This window comes from Colletotrichum spaethianum (genome assembly GCF_022836535.1).
Source record: "Colletotrichum spaethianum MAFF 239500 DNA, contig10, whole genome shotgun sequence".
Lineage (NCBI taxonomy): Eukaryota > Fungi > Ascomycota > Sordariomycetes > Glomerellales > Glomerellaceae > Colletotrichum > Colletotrichum spaethianum.
The window spans coordinates 888,348-914,978 of NW_026054780.1; the positions used below are offsets into that span (position 1 = coordinate 888,348).

Genomic DNA, 26,631 nt, shown 5'->3' on the forward strand with positions numbered 1-26,631 from the left:
AGGAGGAACTCAGATGGTGGGTTCGTGTATGATTGCCACCGTAAGATAATTGATCGCGGAAAGAAAATCAAACAATATGTCTGGAACTATGAATGCAGCATTGCGAATGGCGCCGATGATGTCAGACCATAAGAGCGCTGTTCCTGGCTGTTTGCGTGGGGTGCAAATTTTACCGGAAGAACTCCGGTGACGTGGTGACTTTTCATGCCGGCATCGGCGTCGGCCGCTCCGAGTAGAAAAGTGGATCTCCGTTATGTATGGTGTCGTTCGGATCCGAGCATCAACAGGAACAGCATGGACAGGAGTAATACTACGTGACACTTGGATTTGAAGGGTATCTTTTGTTTAATGTTCGCAAATTACCGGGCTTCCTCCAAGAAACCATATCGCTCTTATCGGGTCAGATGTTCTCACTTTGGCAGACCAGCTGTGCAAGTTTGCATGATGTGTTTGACTTCAAGCACGTGGCAACAACGTTAGTATGATCTCAAAACAATCGAGAAAAGGATACTCACCATCTTTCCAGGTTCGCCGTTTATGAAATTGCACAGCCAGAGTGTTCCATAACCTCACGCACCACGCAGCAACGAGGGCATCTCGTACTGCCTGGTCCATGGGCACTAAGATATTGAGACTGTGCATGTTGTCCTTCGAATATTCCACCGCGATCCGGGTGTTTTGCCCATCAAGCCAGTCCAACACATCATTGTTGTGCCGGACGTCGAACAAAAGCTCCCGAGCCTCGTATTCATTCCTGTTACTGGCCTTGCGCCCGACGCGCCATGCTTTACACACACTCTTGCCGATTTTGGAGAACTTGAGTCCGATGCTACCTAAACCGCTGCGAGAAACAGGCTTGATATAGTACAAAAATGCCTCTTGTACAATTGCTGTTGGTCGTTCCAGGTTGAAGACGTGTCTTGGATGTGAGATGATCTCCGGGAGGGAGACCGCATTTGCGATGCGTCTCCTGACCGAGTAGTCGATGCGACTGAATTCAACCAGTCTGTCAGTCTCTCTCAAAAAGTCTATCTGGCTGTTGATTTCGTAGAGTCCCGGCGCGTCGGCGTCGCGTGAGGTAGCGGAGTGGATAAAGCGCCCGGCCAAGCGGAGAGTGTCCGGGGGCAGGCTTTCATGGACGTTAGCCACATCCTCCACATATTCCGGGGGCAGATCGGCTTGGGCAGCGAGCTGATCCATGATGCGCTTGGTCTTGCTCAGGGAGGTGGGAGATCTTTCACCAAAGGTGAAAATGATCAGTGAGGACAGGGTGATGCAAGCTTGGCTTCGAACGTTGCAGCAAGGCTCTGGCAAAAGTCTTATGTTTAGCTCGTGATGTATCGCTGACGTGCGGCTCACGGTTTATAGGGCCCGAGGGTCGCATTAGGCAGCTGACCCAAAATGAGCGTTCGGGTCAGCGCGTGCTGGCTACAAAGACCAGGCGCTAATGGTGACTGCCGTCCGCAGTTGCCCGAACCTGAGGATGCAAGCCGTTGTTCACCCGTAATCCTTCTGTAAGCGAGAATACGATAAGTGCGTTGTGATGTGATTGGCTAGCGGCCTTGCCGCAACCCTGGCTAATGAGGCATGTCTGAAATGCCTCCCATGCTATTGTAGTCAGCTGCCCTCAACGTTGTTGCCCGAGTTGTGTACCGCGATGACTTCAGAAATACCGCAATCGCAACCGTTCCCATGGTTGAAAACTTTTCGTTCTGCTTGCTACCATCTCATGGGCCGTACCAAACAGGCTTGCGGGATCAACTTCGCGATTCAATGATATTAAATGCGCAAGTTTTACATGCCTTTGGCACAACAGTCCATGGTAATTGACTCATAATAGAACCTCTGATTTACCTATAGGCTGACTAACAGCATCGGAACGATAGATTCGAAAGAACAAACAAGCAACTTTGGATGATATAAAAGGAAGAAGTATAAAGGCAGGGCGAAACCACTTGGTAACTGTACTTAGAAATAGAGATTGAAGTCATCGCCAGTTCAACTAGTTCATCAAATGCTTAATGACCAAGTCATTGTGGGCTGGCAACGTTGAGTCTTTGGCGAGCACCTACGTTGATCTACGGTGGCAACACCTCAGGAGGGTTACAGTAGTCGCCGACTTGTAATTCTAAATATGCTATTGAACACGTGTCGCGATGCCCTCAAGCGCATCGCGCAGCCTTGTGAGATTTGCGCCGGGCCCGGATTAACTATTAGTCCGGTCCCTTCGTGCGGATCCACCACGCAGGATACGTATTTATTCGTTTCGGACAAGGCAATCCTGCACGTAGAAATCTAAGCCGTTTTCCTTATGTCTTTTCCACCCTAAGTGGTGACTCTACGACAACACGAATTCCAAGCAAGTCTTGAGCCTTTATCGGTAGAACATTCGTAGAGATTGAACTAGGTGGATGGATCGCCCTAGCACATGATAAAAGCTATCTGACGCGTCAGAGGATTGGTCCGAGAATTGCAAAATCGACGTCTCAATTGAGAAACTAGCAAGTAATTTCACAAGTCTAGCAACTTTATCAAATAGTGAGTTGCTGTGTGAACCACAATGATTCGACGGGTCTGAAAGTCGACCCGGCAATGATTTGGTTGTAAAGTTGGGATACTTGGCGTTGCCTCATAGTTCAGGAGAATGTTTGGTTGCTGGGCGATGCAGTACGAAGTACTCGTTCATACTACCGTGTTTCAAGAAGGCTGCCCGCTTAAATGTGAATGACGTAAACCAATCCCAATCCCATGATGCTTCATAACTAGGATGGTGACAATGGCCTCATTTCTGACAATCACGACATGAAACCTTCAAGACACCTCTGTTTCGATACAAGAGAGTTATTACCCCTCGCACCGTATCGACGGCAAACTGTCCGACGTGACTGGCAAAGGTTGGAGAGCCATCTGCAAAACTATGAATTGAGCCAAGATTCAGGAAGACGATGTTGGCATTAGATAATTCGAAAACGCGACGGGGTACTTCGACCGGACTCAACTATGTAGCCGAAGCCAGCCGAGTGGCGGGAGCCCTGCGTTCCAGCTGGCCAGCCAGCCTCCCTTGCGCTGCTGAAGGTGATGCGTATCCCTCCTTACGGGAACAAGTCGTCTGACACGAGCATGGATGCCCGAGTGTTGCACACGCAATTATTCGTCGCCTACAGCGCATAACCTACGTCATTTTCCCATTCTTCCCCCAAAGCCCCTGTAACGCTTGCGCGCCTTTTGCAGCATGCAGTAGGCGCCAAGCCAAGCAAAACGGGTCATCGGCAGGTATTGAAGACCGGAAGTGGACACTGTCGGTTCCGCACTCAGTGGGGCCGTACGGTGTTGAGAGCCCCCACACCAGGTTCCGTTCCAATCAAGCAGTCGGGAGTAACAACGCCGTAAGAGACTCGGCCAAGAGTGCTGTGCCATTCTCCACTCCTCCAAGGGAAAGACAAGGCCTTGGCAAATAACATCGCGCTGTCCCCTGTGTCAGGGTTTCCCCCCTTGGCCGTTGGTGGTTTTCTTGGGGTTCCTTGGATCCCGACAAACTCAAAGGCACGCCCAGCAAACGCCTAGCAACGTGTTATTCTGTCCAACAGGACAATGCGGCTCAATACCCATCCAGAGTCTTATCGATGCTTGCTGATCGGCTCTTGAATGGACGACCTTGGATGCTGAGCTTCTTTCAACGACCGCTCGTTGTTGTGAGGCACTTCACCCAGCAGCAGAACGAGCCCTCCGCACCTGCGAACCTTGTGGAGTTCACTAATTTGGATTTCGCCCGTTGGAAACCAGTGCCCACATCCCTTGGTCGGTCAGTGACTGGCGGCTGCATATTAAGTGGATAATTGGGAGCTTTTTGAGACACGCTCGTTGGTCGTTCTAAGTTTTTGCACCGTTTTCTTGCAACCGACAATAGTGATTGGCTACTGTCGTATGTTTAGATGACATAAAGACAAAGTTTTCCGTTATTTAATTCCCGCTGGCACTGCTGGGCTGCCAGGCAGAGTCTATGGGTCTTGGGATACCCTAGGATTCGCCCCCAGCATCGCGCCATCTTAGTCTTGGGCCTTTGTCGGTCTCTCACCGAAAGGCGAATGGAAAACCCAGGGGAGGGAGGTTGGCCACCGAACCATGACCCAAGGTGATGAGTCCGCCTAATGTTCATTGGCTGACTTTACATACAATCGAGCGCACAACGCCGCAGCCTGCGAAGTGGCCCACAGGTTCCAGCAGTCCCATCATTTTCCCCTCACAAAGGCCACCCTTGGGGCCCATTCGCACAGCGGCTGTCAGAGTCTGATAGCGAGATTGGCAGATTGGGATGAGCGATATGGGGGAAACGTATCGAATAACCCCGCATAAAATTGCCCTCTCAGGCATATCGTCCCTGCAGATAAAGCTGGAGAGTTCCCACCTTATCTCGACGAATGTCACTTTCTGAATATGATATCGATAGCACAGCATGTCTTAGTCAAACACCGCAATGATAACGGAAACCCAGAGAGATTTGACGGCAGCGAAAATACAGATGCTGACGAACGCATGATCGGACCTCAGCCCAGCGAATGAGAGATTGCATTCGGGAAAAGACGCTAACACAGGGATATGACGACATTGCGGAAACATTCTGCCCCAGCCCAGCGCCGCGCCAAAGGATTGGAGATGGGGGGGGGTTTCTGGCCGACTGGGGGGCGACGCTGTGCGGAATCAGGGACGGTCCCGGTCAACTCCACACAAACTTACAACGTTCCTGGGTTCTGAATGGATACTCCCCGTGTCCCTGAATTTCTGATGCAGTCGACGACGAGGACCACGGGTTGGTGATTTGACCAAGACTTCTGTGGTTAAGCTGCAGAAAGCAGCACAGCAGCCCCCAGCTGTATGGGTGCGGTTGCGCAGCGCGGCGCGCAGTCTCTGAAGCATGTTGTTGTACTGTGCGTGGCATGTGCCACAAGATTGGGACGCTGGGCTGGCCGCAAAAGTTTTCCCCTTCGACGAGCCGCCGATCTTCCCTCTCTTTTCCTCCCACCCTTAAAACCAACCCTCCTCCCCATCGAGATTCCTGTCACGCGCCGCTTTCCAAGTTTCCGTGTGTTCGCATTGCTCTCTTTGTCCCACGGTTTCCACCCTGCGCGACCTCGACTCCTCCCTCCCACACGCATTCCTCCACATGCGCCCTGTGGTATCCTCCGGTTTCCGTCTCACCATCACCCCCGCGGGAAGAGCCTAAATTCGAACCAGCCGTTGCGGCTTGAAATTTGGAACCTTCCCAAGCATGTCGGGTCCCGAGCTCAAGGGCCCGGTCGAAGCCGTCCCCGGCGAAAGGGTCTCCCTTGATAGCTATGGTTCTTCGGTGCGACACAACTCGGATGGCCTTCAGCGCCGCCTGGACAACCGTCAGATCCAGCTCATTGCCATTGGAGGCACAATCGGAACCGGTCTCTTCGTCACCATTGGCGAGGGTCTCGTCAAGGGCGGGCCCGGCAGTCTGCTCATCGCCTACACCCTGTATGCCTGCGTCGTCGCTCTCGTCAACAACTCCATCGCCGAGATGAGCACCTACATGCCCGTGTCCGGCGGCTTCATCCGTCTGGCGGGCGTCTGGGTCGATGACGCTCTCGGCTTCATGGTCGGTTGGAACTACTTCCTCTACGAAGCGTTACTGATCCCGTTCGAAATCACTGCGCTCAATCTCGTGTGCTCTTTCTGGAATGAAAAGATCACGGAGCCTGGCCCGACTGCGGGTTTCTGCATCGCCATCATTATTGCATATGGGTAAGTCGCTGTCGGTTTGTGGGGATGGTTGGCCTTTTTTCTCTTTCAATTCCAGGGCCAAGCGACTCAACCAACCGGATGACTCTAGAGCTCGTTGTGCCCGCAGTGACCCCTTCTTCTCTCACCTCTCTTCCTTTACGCCGTGCTGGTTGTGTATGCATGCTAAACGTCAATGTGTGAATCTAGTCTCTTGAATGTTGTTGCTGTTGGCATATTTGGTGAGGCAGAGTTTTGGCTCTCGGGTGGCAAGGTCCTGCTCATCTTTATCCTCTTCTTCTTCACCTTCATTACGATGGTCGGCGGCAACCCCCAACACGATGCCTACGGCTTCCGTTACTGGAAAAACCCTGGCGCGTTTTCGGAGTACCTCACGCAAGGTGACGCGGGCCGCATGGAAGGTTTCATGGGTGCTCTGGCTACTGCCTCGTTCACCATTGTCGGCCCGGACTACATCTCCATGATTGCCGCCGAGGCGAAGCATCCGAGTCTATACATCAAGTCGGCCTTCAAGACCGTCTACCTGCGTTTTGGCATCTTCTTTGTGGGCGCTGCGTTGACCTGTGGCATCGTGCTTCCCCACAACGACCCGATTCTCGAGAAGATCTATCTGGGCGGTGGAGAGGGTCGCGGCACCGCGGCCGCGTCTCCATGGGTCATGGCCATGGAGAACATGAAGATCCAGGGTCTCCCCCACCTGGTCAATGCCCTGCTCTTCACCACCATTTTCTCCGCCGGTAACACGTACACCTACTGCGCGACCCGATCCCTGTACAGCTTGGCCCTCGACGGCCGCGCCCCGGCGTTGCTCCGAAAGACCACCAAGAACGGTGTGCCTATCTACTGCTTTGCCGTCACCATGATCTTCCCCTTGCTCTCGTTGTTGCAGTGCGGCAGTGGCTCGGCAAAGGTTCTGAGCTGGCTCCTCGCTCTCATCACGGGTGGCGGTGTGATTAACTACCTCGTCATGTCAATCACCTTCATTAACTACCACCGCGCGTGTAAGGCCCAGGGCATCGACCGTCGCAAAATGCCATACTATGGATACTTCCAGCCATACAGTGCATACATCGCCCTCTTCCTCCAGACCATCGTCATCTTGACCTATGGTTGGTCCGCTTTCCGCCCCAAGTTCGACGTTGGTTCTTTCTTCTCCAACTACACGATGCAGATTGTCGCGCCTCTTCTCTTCATCTTCTGGAAGGTGCTGAAGCGCACCCACTACATCAAGCCGCAGGACGTGGACTTGACGTGGGACCGCCCCATCATCGAGGCCTACGAGCAGCACGCCACGGTGCACGAGCCTCCCACCACGTTCTGGAGGGAGATGATCCAAATGGTCGGAATTGGTCGCAAGAAGGTGATCAAGGGCGAGAAGGCCTAAAAGTTTTTTTTGAGATAGATGGCGCGAGATACCCCAGTGTGCTATATATGGTTGGAAATTAGTGAAATTCAAAATTTGCCATCATTTGTGTGTTATACCTGAAACTGCTCGAGCGAAGCTATTGCACGCATCGCCGATATTACGATGCCGAGCCTAACATAAAAAAGTGGATATGGTCTCAGTGCCTGATGTAAGATTCTACTGCATATCGGACCGGTTTTGTTTCATGGTTGATCTGTTGTATATCTGTGAACACCGTCACGAACTGCATTCTAAAGTTCTCCGATAGCCTTGAGGTACTGTTTAGGCGTATATCAGAATCAGTAGTACAGACCGCTGCCTGCGAGGTGTACCCGTTGCATAGGAACGGATTCGTCCACGACAAGATGCAGATTTTGTTGCTCATCCGCTCTTACTCTCACAACCCTTTCCCATACTTTGCCTGACCTTGCGTCTCGGCCAGAACTCGTCAGGTTCTCATCGGCCGGTGGCTGTGATCTCAACGCAAGAACCGACAAGTCTTCTAAATTACCCCAGGGCTTCACACTCCACACTCGCACTGGTTGTCCTTTCCACTTAATATCATAGTGCTCGAACACGTGAGCACAGGCGATAACTAGGGCGTAGACTGTCAGAGTTGCTAGATAGATGGCCATTACGGCCACTGCAAAGCGCAGAGTTGTGCGTGGATCCCCAGAGCCATACCCATATTGCTCGACGTCAAAATCGAACTTGAGGTACCCTGGGGACATGTTTGCAGAAATTTCCGCGACCGTTCCATTCGGATAAGTTGTCGTGTTTTGTCTCTGCCACCTAGAGTTAGTCGCGTTGAAAGAGTCGATTATGTTGACGCCGCCGAAGTAGCCGTGCTGCGAGAGTAGGTCGATGCCGACGATGTGGGTATCGTTCTTTTTCAGTACGAGATATGGTCCCACCTGAGAGCCTGTACGAGCCAAGCTGTCGGTAAGATAGACCGCAAACAGCTTTTCCAAAAGTATTTCCGCCGCTGTAATATTGCCAGACTCCACCGGGGCGAGGACAGTTTGGATAGTACCATTTACATCACTCGTCGTCGTAAAAAGGTTCAACAGCCGGATGATTGCGGTAGTCGGCTCGGGGAGTCCGTCTTTTCCAGTCTCATTGATTGCGGGATCCATGAACGGGAACCAGGTTTCGTTGAATTTGATGACGTATCCATCTTCCAGTGTATCTCGAGCAACAATGTTATTCATCCCGGAGGGGCTGTTGACGGTGGATTCCATTGTATGGCTGAGCCAGGGATCCAAAGTGTAGTTAGCTGCAACCCAACTGGCAAGCAGACTGCAACCATAAACCCAGTCATTTTCCGCACCATTTTTCGTGCCTGGAACTTGACCAGCGACGTTGATGACTGAGCTTCCTTCGCCCTGTGTGCGGAATGTTGGGGAGGTTTTCGTCCGCTGTGACTGGTTCAACCATGTTACAGGAAAGAACCGGGGCTGGTCTTTATGCTGTTGGCAAAGTGTATCATTGAAACAATTCAAAAATTCGGTTGGATAGTATGGCAGTTGATCCGAGAGATCACTTTTGTCGTAAACCGTGCATTTGGACTGAACCAAGGGCTGGTAAATGGACTGGTTCGACTGAGTTCCTGACGGGTAAATGCCCCTTGGCTTCAGCTTGTAGTGAATTCCTTTTGATATGCGACCGACTGGATTTCCTTGTATATAATTGTCGAACAAACCAACACTTGACACAAAGAATCTCGACGGAGTTGTGGCAATTATTGTTGAGCGGTTGGAGTAAGTGAGCATTAGATTCCTTTGGATGACCGGTGATTGGAAGGTGAGATTCCCCTCCAAGTTATTGGAACCAAAAGTCTGGGCCCAGGTCCAGATCTCAGAGAAGCCTCCAGCCGGGCAGTATCTCTGATAGATACCCTGAGCGCCTTTGCACTTTTCCCAGTCGATGGGGCCAACAAGCGGTTGATCCGTCCATGGAGCACGATCCGGGCTGAAAAAGTCGGGCCAGACACTCTCCGGCTTTGAGGGATAGACCAGTGGCATGGTGACGTTGTCGAATGCTAGATCATGGTCCAAAACATACCATCCCGGTGTTGGAATAAGAAGAATGGCAGATGCTGGCCCGACCAGGGCTGACAACATCGTTGCAAAGATGAAATACGCAGCGAGAAGGATATCCCAGGAGCTAAATCCACCAAATCCCTGCCGCCAGAATGCTGGACTGACAAGATATTCGAGGTCTCCAACTCGATATCCCCCAGTGAGAAACCCAAGGCGGACACCGTCTCCAATCAACCGCCGGCGAAATATGTTCAATCCGATTGCAGACAGCGAAGCCACGATCAGAATCTCGTGCAACTTGGCTGGCAGCTGCAGGAAATTGTTGAGGTCGTCGGCCGTCAAGTCCACTTTTCCATTCTGGACGCCAGAATACGGATACCAGAATAGTCTCTGTTGGCTCACGACAGTGATGCCTATCGTCAGAAGTAGGGCCGGAACATGGATAGTCCATCCGCTAAAGAATCGCCATCGTGTCTGGCGCACAACAGGCTTAGGGTTAAGACTTCTCCTCCTATGGGCTGTTGTGAGGTGTTGCTGAGCAGCGAAGTCCTTAAAGCTGACCCTTTTAGAGCAGGGCTCCGTGAACAGATCCGTTCGAGCCGATCCGTCCTCTTCGGCGTTCTTTCCACCCTTCAGTTCGTGGGTCTCATCGCAGCCGCTCCCTGTTTGGGCACCGGAATCTCGTCGGCAGGAGCTTTGTGTGTCGCTATGAGCCCAATCGCCATCATTTACTGAGCCCCGAAAGACTTTCGCCGCCTCTGTTGAAGAGGGACCGAGGTTGAATGAGGATTCTATGGTGGCTTGAAAGGGAGATTGATGGACCTCTTCTCGAGCCAGATCTCGGGCTGTATCCATATTATTCGCAAGAGTTATTGTGTGATGCCTGTGGATAGTCCTTAAATGATCCACGTAGTGCAATGGAGATGACCGTCAGGATTCGGTCCCGCAATACATCAAAACCCTCAATATCCACATGTCGTGCCAAAGACAGTGCAGAACAGAACTTGTGGACACAGATTCCACCTCGATTTTGGAAAGAAGGTGTGCTGGCTGAAAAATGAAGGACCAAGAAGATTATTAGATCAAAGTCAGTGAGGGGCGGGGAGTATGGATGCTATGGTCTCACTTCAGCCTTTCCAAATGCGGTGTCCTCTCTTAATGGCACCGGATTCGCTCTTAGTCAGTGCTCAAATGACGAGGTCGGATGTCTCGACTCCACAGCAACGAAGATATGGTGATTCGCAAAGCCACATTCACAGGTAGATGGCTGGCGATGATGACAGTGCAGAGCATACGAAGCCCTTTGGGTGGTCAGGTTACAGAGGCACTATGCGTCGACAGTGTGATTGACGTTTCTAGCGTCAAAAGAAGATGTCTCAATGCCGGATGAGGCTGAAATGACGAGAAGTTTTTCAACGAGGCGTCGTATTAGAATGCGCGAAGTGTCATAACACAGCCGATAATTTATACGACTAGTACGACAGGATGACAAACATGCAAACTGGTTCAGGAAGCGGCTATTCGGATTTAGGAGTATTCTATAGATACCAGAAATTGTTTGGACGATAGCCGGAAGACGGATATCAGGCTGTAGATAAGACCGGATGGTCTCCGGTCGAACAATAGCAACAGCTGCATTGGGTATGAAAAGTTCTCCAAACGAGCAGAACGTATCTTACATCTTACATTTGCACCCACGCTATTGCAAAACAAGTGGGACTTAGGAGAACCTCGAGAGTTTGCCCCTGGTATAGCCCTGCTATACATGGTAGCATATCCTTCCTGTAGCCCCGTGATCTGGCTTGTGTCTAGAGGAACTCGTTACATCGAGCATATGCATTGCGTCCTTACGCAACGCTTTATCCTGGTCTTCTAGCTGCGAGTCTCGGCCTTCTGATACGAAACTTGGAAGTCTGTCTCAAGAGATACCGGGAATGCGCGCTGGTTTTCGATCTGGGGAATAATTCTACTTGATTGGCTAATTGACGAATCTACCACGTGAGGTCGAATTTTGGAGGGAATATAGAGCATAAGATTTGAAACAACTAAAAGCCACGCTGTTATGCTCAACAGTACTGTCATTATTTCTGTTACTGCCAGAGTTGCAGTCCAAACTCAGGCGCTTCTAGAATTTGTGTTTAGGTTGAAAACTCCAAAGATCCTAAGGTCAACAGGTGCAAAAATATCGCTACTAAAACCGTCTAGGTAATTACATGCCGTGGGTGCGCAGACAGTTGGTTAACATTTACCGTGGAACCCTAAAAGCTTCAACGAAGATACCACAATAGGTTTCATTCAGTGAAACGATACTGAATGACTGATTCCAAAAGAAGTTCCGCTGCAATAACAAGCAGGTGCTGGTACCATAACCCAGGTACTGGAAATTTGATCCGTGGATCGCCACATCTTACATGGCAGCCTCCGCGGTATTCTCACATGCTCTGTGCCTCCGCGTTACAATGACAATGTTACGGAGATGGCTCAGGACCGAAGTTTAAAGATACAACAAATATTGCCTTCTAGAACCATCATCACAAGTTGGTAGGAAAATCCTGAGGATTTCCTGTTTTTCATCTTGCCTGACGAAGTCATTTGATTCTCTCCACGCGAATTCCAATCTGTATTTTAAACAATTTCCAAACACGTCACCATGAAGTTTACTACCAACCCACGCCGCAAAGCAACAGCAAACAAGCCCAGCTTGGCAGCATTTCCACTCGAGATCTTAGTGGAGATCGCCGGATACGTCGCCCGAGACTGCATCGTCTTGCCCGAGACCCAGTCGGACCTCCAGTATACCACCAACAGAGGGGAGTCCCAATCATACTGGCCCTGGCTCCCCTGATTTGCCAAGGAGAAGATTAAGCATGACTACATTGTGCTTCGCACGTACAACAAACAATCGGAAGAAAATAACAAGGGTATCATCAACCTATCACTTACATGTTCCCGCGTCTCTCAGGCTTGCGAGAAGGCCCTCTACCGAAACGTCGTTATCTCGGGCACCAACTACCGCCAGCTACACAGATTCTTGAAGACCACCACCAATGACAACGGCAAACATCTGCAGCGATAGGTGACGCACATGGCCGTCACACATGCCTTTGGCGGAAAGTCCGGGCATCACACGTCGCGGATGAGCCGAGAAATCCAGATCTCCCTCGGCTCAGGGGTTGTCAAGATCCAGGCGCTACGCAGCCTGGAGCTTACCCAAAAGAACGGCCGTCTTCTGCACCACCTCAATAGCTGGTACAAGCTACTGCCTGCTTTGCCTTTGCTGGAGCGCCTGACACTGCGAGGCTTCCGCATGGTCGACGCAAACTTCCCAACACTGCCGCAGCTCAAGGAGGCGCACTTCTACGACTGCTCCTCGTCCGACTCGGAATCTACCACAAAGACGCTCCTGGAAAAACTTTCTTCGCTGCGCACATTTCTGAACTTCAACACCTTTGGTAAGGTATCTCACGACGCGTTCGAGCCTGTCAAGGACACGCTGGAGACACTGGCCTGGGTGGACACGGCGCACGAATACCCCACCGCTCTCATCCCCAACATCGGCTGCCTGCGCAAGCTCCAACACCTTAAGACCGGCTTCCTCAAAAACCAGTACGAGGCCGGCTTCAGAGGCGTTTTGTTCTGGAATGGCAACTGCCTCATGGAGATGAAGCCGCTCGAGACGGTGGAGATGGTCGTAGGCGAGGACGAGCAGTGTTTTCTTCGCGCGGATCGGAAGGTGCGGCTACAGAGGGTGATGAGCAGGATCCTGGGAACCTTTGGGGCCATGAAGATGGCGGGAGGGGTCAAGGGCTTGAGGGTTGTGGACATGCGGTGCTTTAAAGACTGGTCTGATGACGTCCTGCTGTGGCAGATGTTAAAGGTCGAGTTCATGGCCGTCACGGTGAGGAGGTTCGAGAAGCTCGGGGTTACGCTGTTGCTTCCTGGCATGTCTATCGGATTGTAGTTTGGCGACTGAGTGCCGCGGGGGATATCATATGTAGCTTTCTGAAAGGCCTACTTGATTAAGATGTATGCTAACGAACAGTAGGGACATTGAGTGTTTCTTGGGGGGGGGGGTTGAATAAAGGCTCAAGAATGCCGCGCTGGCTAAAACTGCATATTCATATCTCTTCATAAATGCTTCGGATTATGTGTTAAACTGGTGTCTTTGGCATAAGTGCTGGTGATCGACGTTCATGGCCAACGTTTAGTCATGTTTGCTTAGCCCAAGGATTAGCTTCCCTCGGGCTTGACTGCTCAACCGGCTGTAGAGGATTGCAGAATAATCTCTGTGTACGTGAATCCATATGAGAACCCGTTTACCACTCTCACCCGATCCGCTTCGACAGCTTCTTCAGCTACGAAATTTGTTCATCGCCATCCCCGCAAGGCTCTCAAGTCCTCCGAATCCTGACTCTCGCAACTATCCCATATCCGCGCATGCTCTCCCATATCCCCATCTCGTTCTCCTTGCGAAAGGTGACTTCTTCTGCGCGCACTGTCATTGCAACGTCCTCTTCTTGCTTTAATGGCGTGGCCTTCTCAGACTGCCGAGACGGCGGCGGGGCTGACGAAGACGATGATGGCGACTCGCTGCCAGATCTAAACACCCCCATCTCGCCGCCTTCTTCTCTTCTCTCGCTTGTTCCAACACGGCGCTGACCACGGTGCGGTCGAGCTTGGGCTCGGGCTGTAGCCGTTTTGCGAGGCGACGTGCCAACGCCTCATCGTTCCACCACCACTGGCCCTCCTTGGACGTCGAGGCCGTGTCTGCGTCGTCATCCCAGCGACCCCATTCGTCAAATTCGTATTCGCGCGATGAGCCTGCAGCCGTTGCATCTGCGAACGGGTTGCCGCGTTTGCTATCACCTTCGCCTTTTGAGTCGGGGTCTGTTTCTGGATTCACACGGATGACTTGGGCGACTTCCCCTGCCCTTCTATCAGCGTCCGAAGCGATGCTCCATTCCGGTCCGACTGCGGCGGCGGGCACGAGGTAGAGTTCTGTTAGTGATGGTGGATGTGGTGTCGTCCCCAGTCGAGTCAACAGGGATGTTAGGTGTGGAGTCAAGAGTGGGAGGAGGTTTGCGGTTGTGATAGTATCGCGAGCCGTTTGTTGAGAGTGGGTTACCCGCAGGAGGGAAGACAGGCCGCTGAGCGTCGAAGAGACGGATGATGTGGGATGGTATGAGGAGGTGGAGGAGTACGAAGTCGTTGCTTCGCTATAGGACGGAGGGGGCATATCCCCGTCCCCATCCGGGTCCTTGGACATATTGCTTGGATAAGAGAACCCTGACGACTTGAAATGGTTGATACCGGCGTCTTCTGTGACACTGAACGGATTGAACGAAGGGGGCCGTTATCGCGATGATTGGGAGTTTGGCGTTTGGAGGTGGTGCCCTCTGGAGAATTGCATGCACGATGACTAATAAGTCAGAGTCTCCTGCTCGGAAAACGCCTTGCGTGACGTCTAGGGTAAGATTGAGAGCCGCAGTTCGCGCAGGAACGGCGGAGGATCTTGGAAGCAGACGACCAGCCTCGGCGCCTAGAAGCGGGAGTGGACTGTGCCTCGGGAATGGCCAGGTGACTGAATGAGTGGTTGACGAGACGAGCTTGCCTTTGGTCAATGCCGACGACAGAAGATTCACAGGGCTGAGAACAAGACCAAGAATGCATGCATGCATGCATACATAGATACAGTCCAAGTTGCAATTCGGGGTGGTGGGGCCCATGGAATCAAACTAATCACGAGGCTTAATCACAATGACTTCAAGAGGCCACTCGGGCGGAATCCATGGGTTTGGATGCAGGAAAAATAGAGTTGCCTCCCTTAAATGCGCTGAGGCTGTGACTCTCTGGCGTGGTCGATCTCGCTTGGGTGTTCTTGGGCCGGCTGGGCGAAGCGGAGGAGCTGCGAACGCTAGTAGGGGACTTGTGGGTGGTCGCACTGATAGTGTGGTTCCAGGGACCTTGGAGCCATTGGGGACGTTTCTTAGCATGGGAGAGAGGGGGGCGATGCGCCCGACTAGAGTGCTGTGAAAAATGCTGTGCCGCGCTGCGGTTGAATCATTTGGACGTGTTTGCTGATTAGCGCAAGGTACGAACTCTGCCCAGCATTCCGCAACAGGTGACCGAATGAGGCCCGCCGTCGGTATCTACTTTGGAGTTCGGGTCCGGGACCTCGGTCACCGTTTGGAGGTGAAGCGCGAGGTTGTTTCGACGGGCTGTTGAGACAATTCAAATTAAAATCCCCGGAAGAGGAATGTGTGACTTTGAGACGAACCCGGGGCAGAACGAAGCCGCAAAGTTATTCTTCGGTGAAGAGAGTGAGGGTAGCCCACCTCTCTTACAGATCAGATAGACATGACCGGTGCCCAGTGCCCGAGAGTGGATTGCAGCCTGGTGGCAGTCAAAGGGACATGAAGTCGAGTCATTATTGTGGTGGTGAGCATGCCGTACTTGCTCAATGAGGCCGGGAAGCTACCGTAGATTCGAACCTGGAATCATGTTCACCCGTACCTGATGCAAGTCTGACAGAGAGGAGGGGATATGTCTGGGGCGACGATGAGCTGGTGGCGGGCCTCAGATGAACGACGAGGGAACGGAAGATCCGGATCGACACCTTTATTGATTTCCCCCACAACAGGCAGGCACGGTGGTGGCAGGCTAGGCAGCCGCTTAAGGAAGTCTTCGAGAAGCGCTCTAGCGTGCACGGGACACTTCACCTGACCTCACGCATCCTTTGACGGGCCGTGATTGGTCTGCGGATCTTCTTGGTGACTAACAGGGGGGAACAAGCGCCTTCCAGCATCAATGCCACTCAGTCAACATGGGCCAATTCAGCCCAAGGATGCACTGCCACCGACCGACTTGGTTTGGATTCAGTGCTGATTGACTCTTTCGGGCCTCCCGTATACACACACACACACACACACACACACACACACACGAATACACATTGACACCCATTCCTGACATACTGGGCAACCCACGAGGCATGTTTACTCGACAGGAAGGATGCCTCGTCGTCGGCCAATCGCCGCCGTTGGCTAGCTTGGCTGGGCGTTCTCAGCGCTAGCTAAGATGATGGAAGGATCGAGCTCGAGCTTTGCGAGTTGGCATCAAGCAACCTTGTCTTGCTATATAACACGGCGGCGTTTCTTCATGGTGTCATTTTTGCATCGTCCAAGTCACTTCGAGATATCCCAAAGCATACCTTACCCAAGGGTATCACGCCATATATACATCTTACCCAGCCGCTCACCAACTTTTCTGCGAACCTATCCTGCGAGGCCACCTCCTCGGCATCCTTTCCCGTTGATCTTACCGAGACTTCACTCAACCTTTACGCCGCTCTATCTCTCAAGCTATCGAGGTATCCGACTGAGTCTCATCAGCATTCGCACATAAAAGCAGTCAACTCTATCGACTTTATCTTTTCGAATAACCCGGAGTAGTAACTCTCATCTAAACCAATCACACCTTCACTACCGCCAAACACCGCAACACAACACCGCCAAGATGTCGTACAGAGTCGCCGCCCCCGATGAGTACCTCGCCATCACGGGTATGTCCGTGAAGACGGTCAAGATCACCAAGGCAGCTTGGGTATGGCCCTTTCAGCGCTGTATGCGCTTCAGCGTCCAGCCCCACGACTACGCCATGAACCTGCAGGCCATGACCAAGGAGAAGCTTCAGTTCCTCCTGCCCGTAGTCTTCACCGTCGGTCCGGACGTCAACCAGCGTGGCGCCAACGCCACACACCAATCAGGCCACTCAATTGCTTCGAGCCACGATGACGAAGACGATGGCCATATTTCGTCCAACCGCCGCGAGGATCGCGGTGACTCCCTCATGAAGTACGCCATGCTGCTCGCCGACTCCGGCGAGAAGAAGAGCGGCACCATGCTCCACCTCGAGAACATTGTCAAGGGCATCATCGAGGGTGAGGTCCGCGTCCTCGTCTCGAGCATGACCATGGAGGAGATCTTCACCGAGCGCGAGGTCTTCAAGCGCCGCATCTTCAAGAACATTCAATCCGAGCTTGACCAGTTCGGTCTCAAGATCTACAACGCAAACGTCAAGGAGCTCAAGGACGCCCCTAACTCCAACTACTTCGAGTCCCTCTCCCGCAAGGCCCACGAGGGCGCCAGCAACCAGGCCAGGATCGACGTCGCCGAGGCCCAGCTGCGCGGAAACGTCGGCGAGTCCAAGCGCAAGGGTGAGCAGGAGCGCGAGATCGCAAAGATCTACGCCGAGACCGCCGTCCAGAAGACGGAGCGCGACATTGAGCGCGCCACCGCCGAGGCAAACCTCGACACCCGCCAGGCCTCCCTCAGCAAGGATGTCGAGATCGCCCGTGTCGAGGCCCGCCGCGCCCTCGAGTCCAAGGACGAGGACCTCAAGCGCGAGGTCGAGGTCAAGCGCGCCGCCGCCGAGATTGAGCGCCTGCGTGCCACCGACGTCGTCAAGGCCACCATCGAGCGCGAGGCCCGCCAGCAGCAGGCTGACGCTGAGGCGTACGCCATCGAGGCCGACGCCAAGGCCAACTTTGAGAAGAGCCAGCGCGAGACCGAGGCCAAGGCCTACAAGACGCAGAAGGACGCCGACGCCCATACCACGGCCGAGTTCAACCGCACCACCAGGACCGCCGACGCCAACGCCTACAAGACCCGCCAGGACGCCGAGGCGCACCAGTACTCGGCCCAGCTGACCGCCGAGGCCGAGCTCTCCCTGGCCCTGAAGAAGGCCGAGGGTGTCGCCGCCATGGCGGACGCCTACAGCAAGATGGCCGGCGCCTTCGGCGGCCCCTCCGGCCTGCTGCAGTACCTCATGATCGAGAACGGCACCTACGTCGACCTGGCCAAGGCCAACGCCGAGGCCATCCGCGGCCTGCAGCCCAAGATCAGCGTCTGGAACACGGGCAGCCAGGGCGGCGACGGTGCCGGTGGAAACTCGGGCATCGACACCATGCGCAACGTCTACCAGATGCTGCCGCCCCTGATGACCACCATCAACGAGCAGACCGGCATCACGCTTCCCGAGTGGCAGTTTGGCAAGCTCAACGCTGGCATGGAGGCGATGCAGGGCGAGAAGTCAAATGTCAACGGTGGCCATTAGGACCGACACCACGCACACTCTTTTAACTGCTTTGGGAACATCGGCGTTGATGGTTTTGCTTGATTCATGAATTTTTGATGATACCACAGCAGGACGACCATAGTCGATATCATAAATCTCCTTTGTCTGTACTTTTAGTTCTTAATTTGATACTCTCGATTAGATTAATTGCAATGTACTTTGAAAATATTCCTGGTTTAAGTGATCATGCCATAGGGTGATGCGTCCGCAGAATCTTAATCGGATCGACTGAAACCACGTGGGGCGTCGGACAAACGGCAAAAAGCCAAGATGGTAAAAAATCCGTCCCTCAGTCTATCGGACAGTCGGGTAGTGACATTGGAGCTATCTACCCGAACGCCGCGTCTTTGCTGACCAAGTCGCCCGCACTCGGCGTCCGCGCGACGGAACGTCAGCAGGAACCTGGCTTAACACTGACCCAACCAAAGACTCAAGGGATCACGTATTTGGATAGAGGCTCAAACAAACAACGAAATGTTAGTCAAACACGGAGTAACTCTCTAGGGTGGTTAAAGAAAAATGCCGACATCATCATTAACAAGCACAAAGGTATCATTAATATTGAGAAACCGTCCTACCCACACTCAATGACCTCGCGACCAACAAACCTCAAGGTCTTATTTATATTTCTCCAAGAAGTGAAAGACTTCCAGTAACGGAAGAAACCGTCAAAATGGTCTCTCTTAAAATAGTCCAATCCTCTAACGCCCGTATCGCGGCTCTGCCCAAAGGGCTAGTTGCCCTCTTCATCGGCGCAACATCAGGCATCGGCCAGAGCACCCTCCAACAGCTCGCCCAGCACGCCCAGTCCCCGCGCATCTACACCGTCGCTCGTCCTCAAACGGTAGAGTCGCACGTTGCCTTCCTCTCGTCGCTCCGCGAGACCAACCCAGACGGCACCTACGCCCTCATCAAGGCCGACCATGCTCTGGTCTCCGACATTGACAAGGCAGTCGACGCCGTCATCGCGAAGGAGAGCAAACTCGACATCCTGTTCCTGTCAGCCGGCTTCATTGCGTTTGAAGGAAGAGAGGACACCGTCGAGGGCCTCGACCCGTCCATGTCGACCCGGTACTATACCCGTCTCCGCGCCCTGCAGAGACTTCTACCCCTCCTCAAGAACGCCGCCCACCCGCGCGTCGTCTCCGTCCTGGCAGCCGGCTTGGAGAACACCATCGACGAGGACGACCTAGACCTTCGTAAACCAGGCAACTGGGCCTTCTGGCCTGCCTCAGTTCATACCGCGACAATGGGGACCCTAGCCCTCGAAGTTTTGGCACGGGAGAATCCAAAGTTGAGTATCGTACACATGTTTCCTGGCGCCGTTGCCACCCCTGGTCTCCAAAGGGCGCGCAAGTACGGCATGGACCCGCCAGGGGAGATGAGTGTCGAGGAGGCAGGTGTAAGGGGATTGTTTCTGGCTACAAGTGATCGCTATGCGATCCAGGGAGGAGAGGGTCTTGTGCCGGTGCCTGAGGGGCTTGAAGTTGCAAAGAAATCGGATGGTGGGATCTTTTTAATTGATCAACAGGGAGAGAGCGTGAGCAATGAAAAGGTGCTGGGCGACATGAGGAAGCGAGGTGTCGATGAGAAAGTATGGAAGTTTACGTTGGGTTTGTTCGATGACTTGGTTGCACATTGAGTGGATCAAAATAGGACGAGCAGAAGTTGTTTCAATATGTACTCAAGTAATACAGATGCAACCGTTGCCGGTGCCACTCAGCTGGAGTTTATCGATGGGGCTTGAAAACGTTGTCGACAGAACTGGAGCGAAACGATGCCCCAGACATGCTTGCGCGCAACAGGGACCGGAAAACACGTTGTGCCGGAGATCCTCGGGAGACGGGAAGACAATCGCATCCGTGGCCGACACTTCATGGCCGTGACAACGTTGGAGAAAGCATCGCCAAAACAGCAAGGGCTTGGCGGTGTCCTCCATTCCGGGTTCCACTCGGGTGGTGCCCGTCAGCCGTCAGCCACATTCTCCGTGGGCGGCCTCCGATTTGGTGAGCTGATTATTGTAAATGACTCGGACCTGAGGACCCCAACCTCCTCGCCGTGCCGTTGAGCCGAGCGTGTTCCGTATGAGGAGTGCCTTACGTCGGGACGGTTCGGACGGTTCTAGTCCCTAGTAATAAGTTAAGGGGACTCTTGATATTTGCGTTTGTGGATTGGAGATTTGAGGTGATTGAGTCTTTGTACGCCAAAAGTCATGGAACAAGATTCAGATCGTTAACCAGGCACTCTTTCTCCTCTACTTTCCCTCTTCATCTCGCTTCTTTCGGCTTTTCTTTCAGTGATCCGGGATTGCGTTAGCCCGTATATGCAGCAACCCAGGTAGGTGATCCTACACTAATAACGATAATTAATACAGCACCACTCTCCCCATAAATAGAAATGTCTGTTCCCTTTATCCTCGCATCAAGACCGCCGTTCTACCCAACCGGCGTCGGCTTTCTGTTTCGACGGCGCTGCTGCCTGTGCAATGACCATCAAGATGTATTTTACCCTCTACCAAAAGCTGTTCGCGACGATCGCTGTGCTAGGAGCCGTTTCGTGGGTCCTTATCCGGCGTTTTCTTACTCGCCGTCGATTCGCACGCGAGCACGGTTGCCAGCCTGTGGCGAGGTCCTTCAACAAAGATCCTTTCTTAGGCCTCGACACGATCCCCAGTAGCATCCGCGCGCGCAGACAGCATAAGCTTCTCGAGCGGGGCTGCGACTTATTCGCCGTCTACGGCAATACGTTTACGGTGAAGGAGCTGCATAGAAGCGTGATCTTGACGGTGGAGCCGGAGAACATCAAGACCATCCTTTCGCTCAAATTCGGTGATTACGGCATCAACCACCGTCTCGATGCGTTCAGACCACTGCTGGGGGATGGAATATTCGACACGGATGGTGATCACTGGGCCGCGTCGCGGGCGCTCATTCGACCCAGCTTTACCCGTACCCAGGTGGCTGACTTGACGACGCTTGAGAACCTGATCCAGGACCTCTTCCTCCTGCTTCCGCGTGATGGAAAGACGGTCGTAGACCTGCAGGACCTCTTCTTCCGCTACACCATTGATTCGGCGACCGAGTTCCTCTTTGGAAAATCGGTCGGAACTCTAAAGCAGACCCGGCAAGGACCTGATTTCGCTGGAGCATTTCACTATGCGCAAAGGGCTATCATAATTCGGGGCACGCTGGGTTCTCTCAAGGCGTTCTACCGCGATTCAAAAGGCGACGAGTGCAATCGCATCTGCCGGGAGTTCGCCCAGCCCTTCGTGGACGAGGCATTCAACGCGGTTGAGGCTAAAAAAGCAAACAGAGAGGGTCACCACTTCGAAACGGAGAGAGAGAAGCGCATCTTCTCACATGAGCTGGCTTCGCGGACATCCGATAGGCAACGTGTTCTGAATGAGCTGATGAACGTTTTACTGGCTGGCCGTGACACCACGGCTAGTATGCTCAGCAACTTGTTCTTCATGCTGGCCAAGAACCCCGCAATATGGGACAAGTTGCGCAGAGAAGTAGCTCACTTGCAGGGCCGGGCGCCGACTTACGAAGAGCTCCGCAGCCTCAAATATGTCGAGTACTGTATGAACGAATGTAAGCGAATCCCTTTACCGTTACCTCGACCCCGCTGATTGGCCCAGCGCTACGTTTGCATCCTGTTATACCGCGCAACGAGCGCATGGCATTGAGAGACACCGTACTACCTCTTGGAGGAGGTGAAGATGGCCTCTCGCCAGTTTTTGTGCCCAAAGGCACCCTGGTGGGTTACAACTTATACGCAATGCATCGGCGGAAGGACTTTTACGGGCCAGATGCGGAGGAGTTTCGCCCGGAACGCTGGGAAGACGAAAAGCTGCGGCCACGCTGGGGATACCTGCCCTTCAACGGCGGCCCACGTATCTGCGTGGGCCAACGGTATGCTTTGACTGAAGTTGGGTACGTTGTCGTCCGGATGGCCCAGGAGTTCCAGGTGCTTGAGAGTCGGGATGCGGGGCCATGGGAGGAGTCACTGACTCTGACCCTGAGCTCCCGGAATGGGACAAAGGTGTGTCTCACACCTGCAAGAGAGGCCGAGTTCGCTGTATAGCCCAGAGGTTGCTGGTGAGGCTGACATGCGGAACAACAATATGTAATGTACCCTATCTATTAATACACCGCGCCGCTGCCTTCCTTTCGTCGTGATGTTGTAGTTGTGGGTGTTGAGAAGCTTTCCACAAGACTCTCAATGACTTAAGATGCAGTGGCCAACAGTTATCGTTGTATCAAATACAAACTTGACATGATGGAATTTTTCCAGGAAGAGCAAATATTCACGAGTTTCTGATGCACGCTCCACTGGAGAGCCCGGTCGAGTCTGACCTCAACCCCGCTATGGCCTGTGCAGAAGAAAGTAGCTCAAGATCAACTAAAAGAGGAGGGCCTGGATCATTCAACCGAACACTCATTGAGATATCGAACGACTAGTGAATACAGAGCGACGCGGCGAGAGCAAGCAGAGGGGATTAGGCAAAGCTCGCTCTTATAAGTAGTGAAAATGCTCGAAATCTGACGGCTTCAAGCAACTGGCGCGCGACTCGACTCTATGCTTGACATCGACAGAAGAAAGATGATGGTCAATTAATTGATAAGGTTGAAGTTTCAGCTGAGGGGTAACAGCCTATCACAGTAGAAACGGTGGATTGGATGCGACGCTTTCCTCTCATTCAGCGGATGCAAAGAAAATGGATCATTGATTGGCCATTGTTAGTCGTGCGACTCCACGCCGGCGCTAGACGCCGCCAATATTTCAACAAGAGCATCCCATCGCAATTTGCGGTTTGCTGACGTTCTCCCCAGTTTTCCTTCCAGATCTGGTACGGGCAACAGCTGCAAACGCACAACATGGCGGATCCTTTGAGTATAACTGCGTCTGTGATCGCCATCGTCACAGCCGCCATTCAATCAGCAAAGTCACTTTCAGACGCGGTTAGTCGCTTCAAGGGTCGTGATAGGACTCTGGGTCGTCTGCAAGATGAACTCGAAGACCTAGGCAGTATCTTGAACAGACTGCGAGAGCTTCTTGAACACGAAGCATCAGTCATGAATCTTTTGAAGGACCCTGTTGCTCGATGCAGTCAACTATGCAAAGAGTTTGAGGATTCTATGAGAGTGTTTGAAGGAAAATCAAAAGTCGGGGTTCGAGATTGGGCCAAAATGGAATTCATGAGGGGTAACATCAACGACTTCATGGACACTTTGGCAGGGTACAAAGCAACAATCTCGGTAGGCCTAGGCACAATCATGTTGTCAGTTGCCCATCTTGCCTACTTGGACCATTATTAACTTCATCGAACCCAATATCACAGGCATAAATCCAAAGTTACGCAGAAAGCCCTTGATGAATACAATGAGATAATCATGGACACAATGCATGAATTGAATCTTCGTCTGCAACGCATTGACGACAAATTGGCGCTGCTCCAAACCAACAACACGGAGAGCACTAGTATCCATGACACAACGATAGACTTGAAGGATGAGAGAGCGGTAACGGAGCAATGCCTACGCATTTGTGAGGATGCGAGGTCCTATCTTGAGTCATTGACGGACCAAGAAGGGCCCCTCAAGCAACAAACTCCATCAACTGCCGCTGAGAACGATCAGTACCAGTTCGAAGCACCTTTAATGACGCGTAAAACCCTGGACGAGACTCGAGATTACCTGTCGCAAACCATTGGCCGTCTGCAGGAGCGTCTAACGTCTCTGGCACAAGACGGAACGCCTCAGAGTGAACACGAGAGAACGCGCTTGGAAGAAGAGCTCAGACATTCGAAACAATGTCTAGATGTGTGCAAAGTGGCGTCTGAAGAAGTAGCCCGGAAGAAAGTCTTCAAGGTTGGGGAGGCGATTGCAGATTCCGAAAGCGATCAAGTGGTGATTACGACACTGGCAGACTTCTTTGATGTGAAGAAAGCATCATCCACGAACAGATCAGCGCAGTGGATTGGTTCAGTCGAAGAGGCCACAGCGCAAAAGATCTCCACGGATCGTTATGGCAGCCGATTTGGCACTAGAGAGATGAGTGCTACCCCCCAGCATTCACCGTCGGATTGTTCGACCGTCAACAGTCCCGCTACAAATCGAGTGGTGGCAGATGGACAGCCCCCAAGTTTGGAATCAGCCAGAAGGAGGCCTAACCCAAATGAATTTAGAAAACGGGCAGCGTGATACAATAATGACAGAGGAAGAATGCCGAAGCAGGACGATGAATGATGAAGTGGCCAGGGTGTGTCCATTCTGAATACTTCGGTTGTTATCAACGCCACTAAGATGAGAATGTATCATGTAGCTGATTTCAATTTTTTTATATCAACTATAGGATTATTCGCTTGGCGTCACTGAACAGGATTTGTATGTCTATAATACGGCGACGGAGCTTCCATGCTCATGGTCCTTGACTGAAGTCTCCACCTCGAGGCTTTGAGCCAAGACCATGGTTTCCAGATTGGCGTGTCACAATCAGCTACATATCAAAACGCTATTGGCCAGAATTGTTGGAGCGGGCCACATCGGCCTTTCCTATTTGTTACATCTTGCCTAGGCATACAAACTATGGTGTGGTCTAGACGGTGTTCATGAGTGTCGCGAGCCATGAATGCTAAAGAGTTCCGCGCAAATGTCGAAAGCGGGGAGCTGCCGGTTGACCACCATGATCGTGTATTACGAATAGCCTTCATCTACTTGGATGAAGGGTTGTGGGATGGCAACGGGGTCTTCGACGTCGTTGATCAGCTCCACGCGCGAGGGTGGTCATTCGGCGAGGAGGGTTTGAGATTCAACCGGTATTGCATCAGGAGCAGACACTAATTTTGAGAAGAAAAACAAATACTGACAATCAAAAGCACTCTGGACATATTCTACCTTGCCCAGATAGCAGCCGGCATCTACCGCTCCTCCAACCAACTCGATGGGGACTTTCCCTTGGCAGACGATTTTGACACGTTCTACGCTGAGCACCGTCAGCTGCTCAACCTAAAAGCATGGAGAGAGTACTACTCACCAGCTTTCCTCGCGCAGCCGGTCTCGGCTCGTTTCTACCGCCTCCCCGACTTGCAAGACCTGCCAGACGCAAGCGACCCGCTCGGGCAGCCGCGACGAGACAAGGGAATCGGCCACTTCACCAAGCTTCCTCGGTGGGCACACAACGTCGCGCGAACGCGCCGGAGACAGCCGGCACTCCCCACCGCAACCATGACCGAGATCGCCCTCTCGACCCTCCAGCAAACCATCGAGCGCCTACGGAAGGACCGCCCGAGCGTCGTGCACCCTTACTCGAAGACACAAGCCCGGTTCTGGCTCAAGTACATGAAGATGGATTTTCCTGGCCCGTATTCCAGCGAGGCTTGGAACCCTAACGAGTTCGGCATTTACGTCGCGCAGGGGCCTTCGACATGTGGGCGTGGGAGGCGTACTACTCGCGAGAACGATGGGACTTGTCCAGCGACGCGCCGTCTCTCGAACCGGACCTAGATGGCACTCTCAAGAGCGAGGTGGACTGGTGCGGGTTGCCGGACGGCGGGGTGGGTTTGCAGGCGTGGTGGCGGGGGTGGGAGCCCGAGGTCGGGAGCGAGGAGGAGGTTGCCTTCCTAGCGGCCGTTGCCGCGAAGGAGACGGAGGGCGTCGACGCGAGCAGCAACACCAACAACCTTGATTATGCCATGCGGTCGCACTTGCTTCTGGGATTGCTTTTTGCGGCGTTTGAGACGACGGAGAGGGAACGACATGTGGAGGATGTGAAGCGGCGGGCAGTGGAGGCGAGTAGGCTTGATGAGAGCAAGGCCGAGCAGTGGGTTCGACACGCTTTAAAGGTCATGGAGCCTTATGTGCACGAGAGGGGGCAGCACGGACGACCTGTCGCCGCAGAGGATCTGAATGGGTTGCTACAGCGTGTCCTGGCGGAAACTGGGCATATTTTCGCAAGATGGAAGCTTTCACCCACTTCCAAGGAGTATAACTTTGAACTGAAAACGATGGACGAAGCCAACACCATATCGATGACAAAGGAATACATTTGACTAGATTTTAGACCAGACGACTTGTCCTTTGGTGTCATTGAAGACTACTATCTGGTCGTCTGAGAGAGCATTTGTGCTCTTGATAATGGCTGGTGTCTCCACCTCGAAGGTTGGAGCCAGGACCATCGCTTCCGCAATGGCGTGCCACAATTAGCTAAATGTCATTGGCCAGCATTGTTGGGTCGCCTGGGTTCACTGTTGTTCAGGTTAGCGGCTACATCCCGTACCCCGCA

The 26,631-nt window shown here is 52.9% G+C and overlaps 9 protein-coding genes across 9 annotated transcripts; 7 read left to right on the forward strand and 2 right to left on the reverse strand.

Annotated features, from left to right (window-relative positions):
* Positions 1–410: 410 nt before the first annotated feature.
* On the reverse strand, positions 411–1,200 carry ColSpa_04792 (uncharacterized protein; the record flags this gene model as incomplete). The annotated part of the gene is made up of 2 exons (XM_049271004.1): positions 411–427; positions 516–1,200. 2 exons carry the CDS (start codon positions 1,198–1,200, stop codon positions 411–413), a joined length of 702 nt encoding a protein of 233 aa, XP_049126961.1.
* Positions 1,201–5,266: 4,066 nt separating this feature from the next.
* ColSpa_04793 (general amino acid permease AGP2) lies at positions 5,267–7,147 on the forward strand (the record flags this gene model as incomplete). The annotated part of the gene is made up of 2 exons (XM_049271005.1): positions 5,267–5,766; positions 5,953–7,147. The coding sequence occupies 2 exons, from the start codon at positions 5,267–5,269 to the stop codon at positions 7,145–7,147; spliced, it is 1,695 nt and encodes a 564-aa protein (XP_049126962.1).
* A 320-nt stretch (positions 7,148–7,467) lies between these two features.
* ColSpa_04794 (uncharacterized protein) lies at positions 7,468–8,409 on the reverse strand (the record flags this gene model as incomplete). Its single annotated transcript, XM_049271006.1, has 1 exon — positions 7,468–8,409. The coding sequence occupies one exon, from the start codon at positions 8,407–8,409 to the stop codon at positions 7,468–7,470; it is 942 nt and encodes a 313-aa protein (XP_049126963.1).
* A 3,451-nt stretch (positions 8,410–11,860) lies between these two features.
* ColSpa_04795 (uncharacterized protein) lies at positions 11,861–12,055 on the forward strand (the record flags this gene model as incomplete). Its single annotated transcript, XM_049271007.1, has 1 exon — positions 11,861–12,055. One exon carries the CDS (start codon positions 11,861–11,863, stop codon positions 12,053–12,055), a length of 195 nt encoding a protein of 64 aa, XP_049126964.1.
* Positions 12,056–12,295: 240 nt separating this feature from the next.
* On the forward strand, positions 12,296–13,171 carry ColSpa_04796 (uncharacterized protein; the record flags this gene model as incomplete). The annotated part of the gene is made up of 1 exon (XM_049271008.1): positions 12,296–13,171. One exon carries the CDS (start codon positions 12,296–12,298, stop codon positions 13,169–13,171), a length of 876 nt encoding a protein of 291 aa, XP_049126965.1.
* A 3,554-nt stretch (positions 13,172–16,725) lies between these two features.
* ColSpa_04797 (flotillin-like protein 1) lies at positions 16,726–18,324 on the forward strand (the record flags this gene model as incomplete). The annotated part of the gene is made up of 1 exon (XM_049271009.1): positions 16,726–18,324. One exon carries the CDS (start codon positions 16,726–16,728, stop codon positions 18,322–18,324), a length of 1,599 nt encoding a protein of 532 aa, XP_049126966.1.
* A 694-nt stretch (positions 18,325–19,018) lies between these two features.
* On the forward strand, positions 19,019–19,987 carry ColSpa_04798 (oxidoreductase andH; the record flags this gene model as incomplete). Its single annotated transcript, XM_049271010.1, has 1 exon — positions 19,019–19,987. One exon carries the CDS (start codon positions 19,019–19,021, stop codon positions 19,985–19,987), a length of 969 nt encoding a protein of 322 aa, XP_049126967.1.
* An 855-nt stretch (positions 19,988–20,842) lies between these two features.
* ColSpa_04799 (cytochrome P450 monooxygenase fsdH) lies at positions 20,843–22,431 on the forward strand (the record flags this gene model as incomplete). The annotated part of the gene is made up of 2 exons (XM_049271011.1): positions 20,843–21,938; positions 21,986–22,431. 2 exons carry the CDS (start codon positions 20,843–20,845, stop codon positions 22,429–22,431), a joined length of 1,542 nt encoding a protein of 513 aa, XP_049126968.1.
* Positions 22,432–24,974: 2,543 nt separating this feature from the next.
* On the forward strand, positions 24,975–26,398 carry ColSpa_04800 (uncharacterized protein; the record flags this gene model as incomplete). The annotated part of the gene is made up of 3 exons (XM_049271012.1): positions 24,975–25,165; positions 25,226–25,776; positions 25,854–26,398. The coding sequence occupies 3 exons, from the start codon at positions 24,975–24,977 to the stop codon at positions 26,396–26,398; spliced, it is 1,287 nt and encodes a 428-aa protein (XP_049126969.1).
* Between the last annotated feature and the right edge of the window lie 233 nt (positions 26,399–26,631).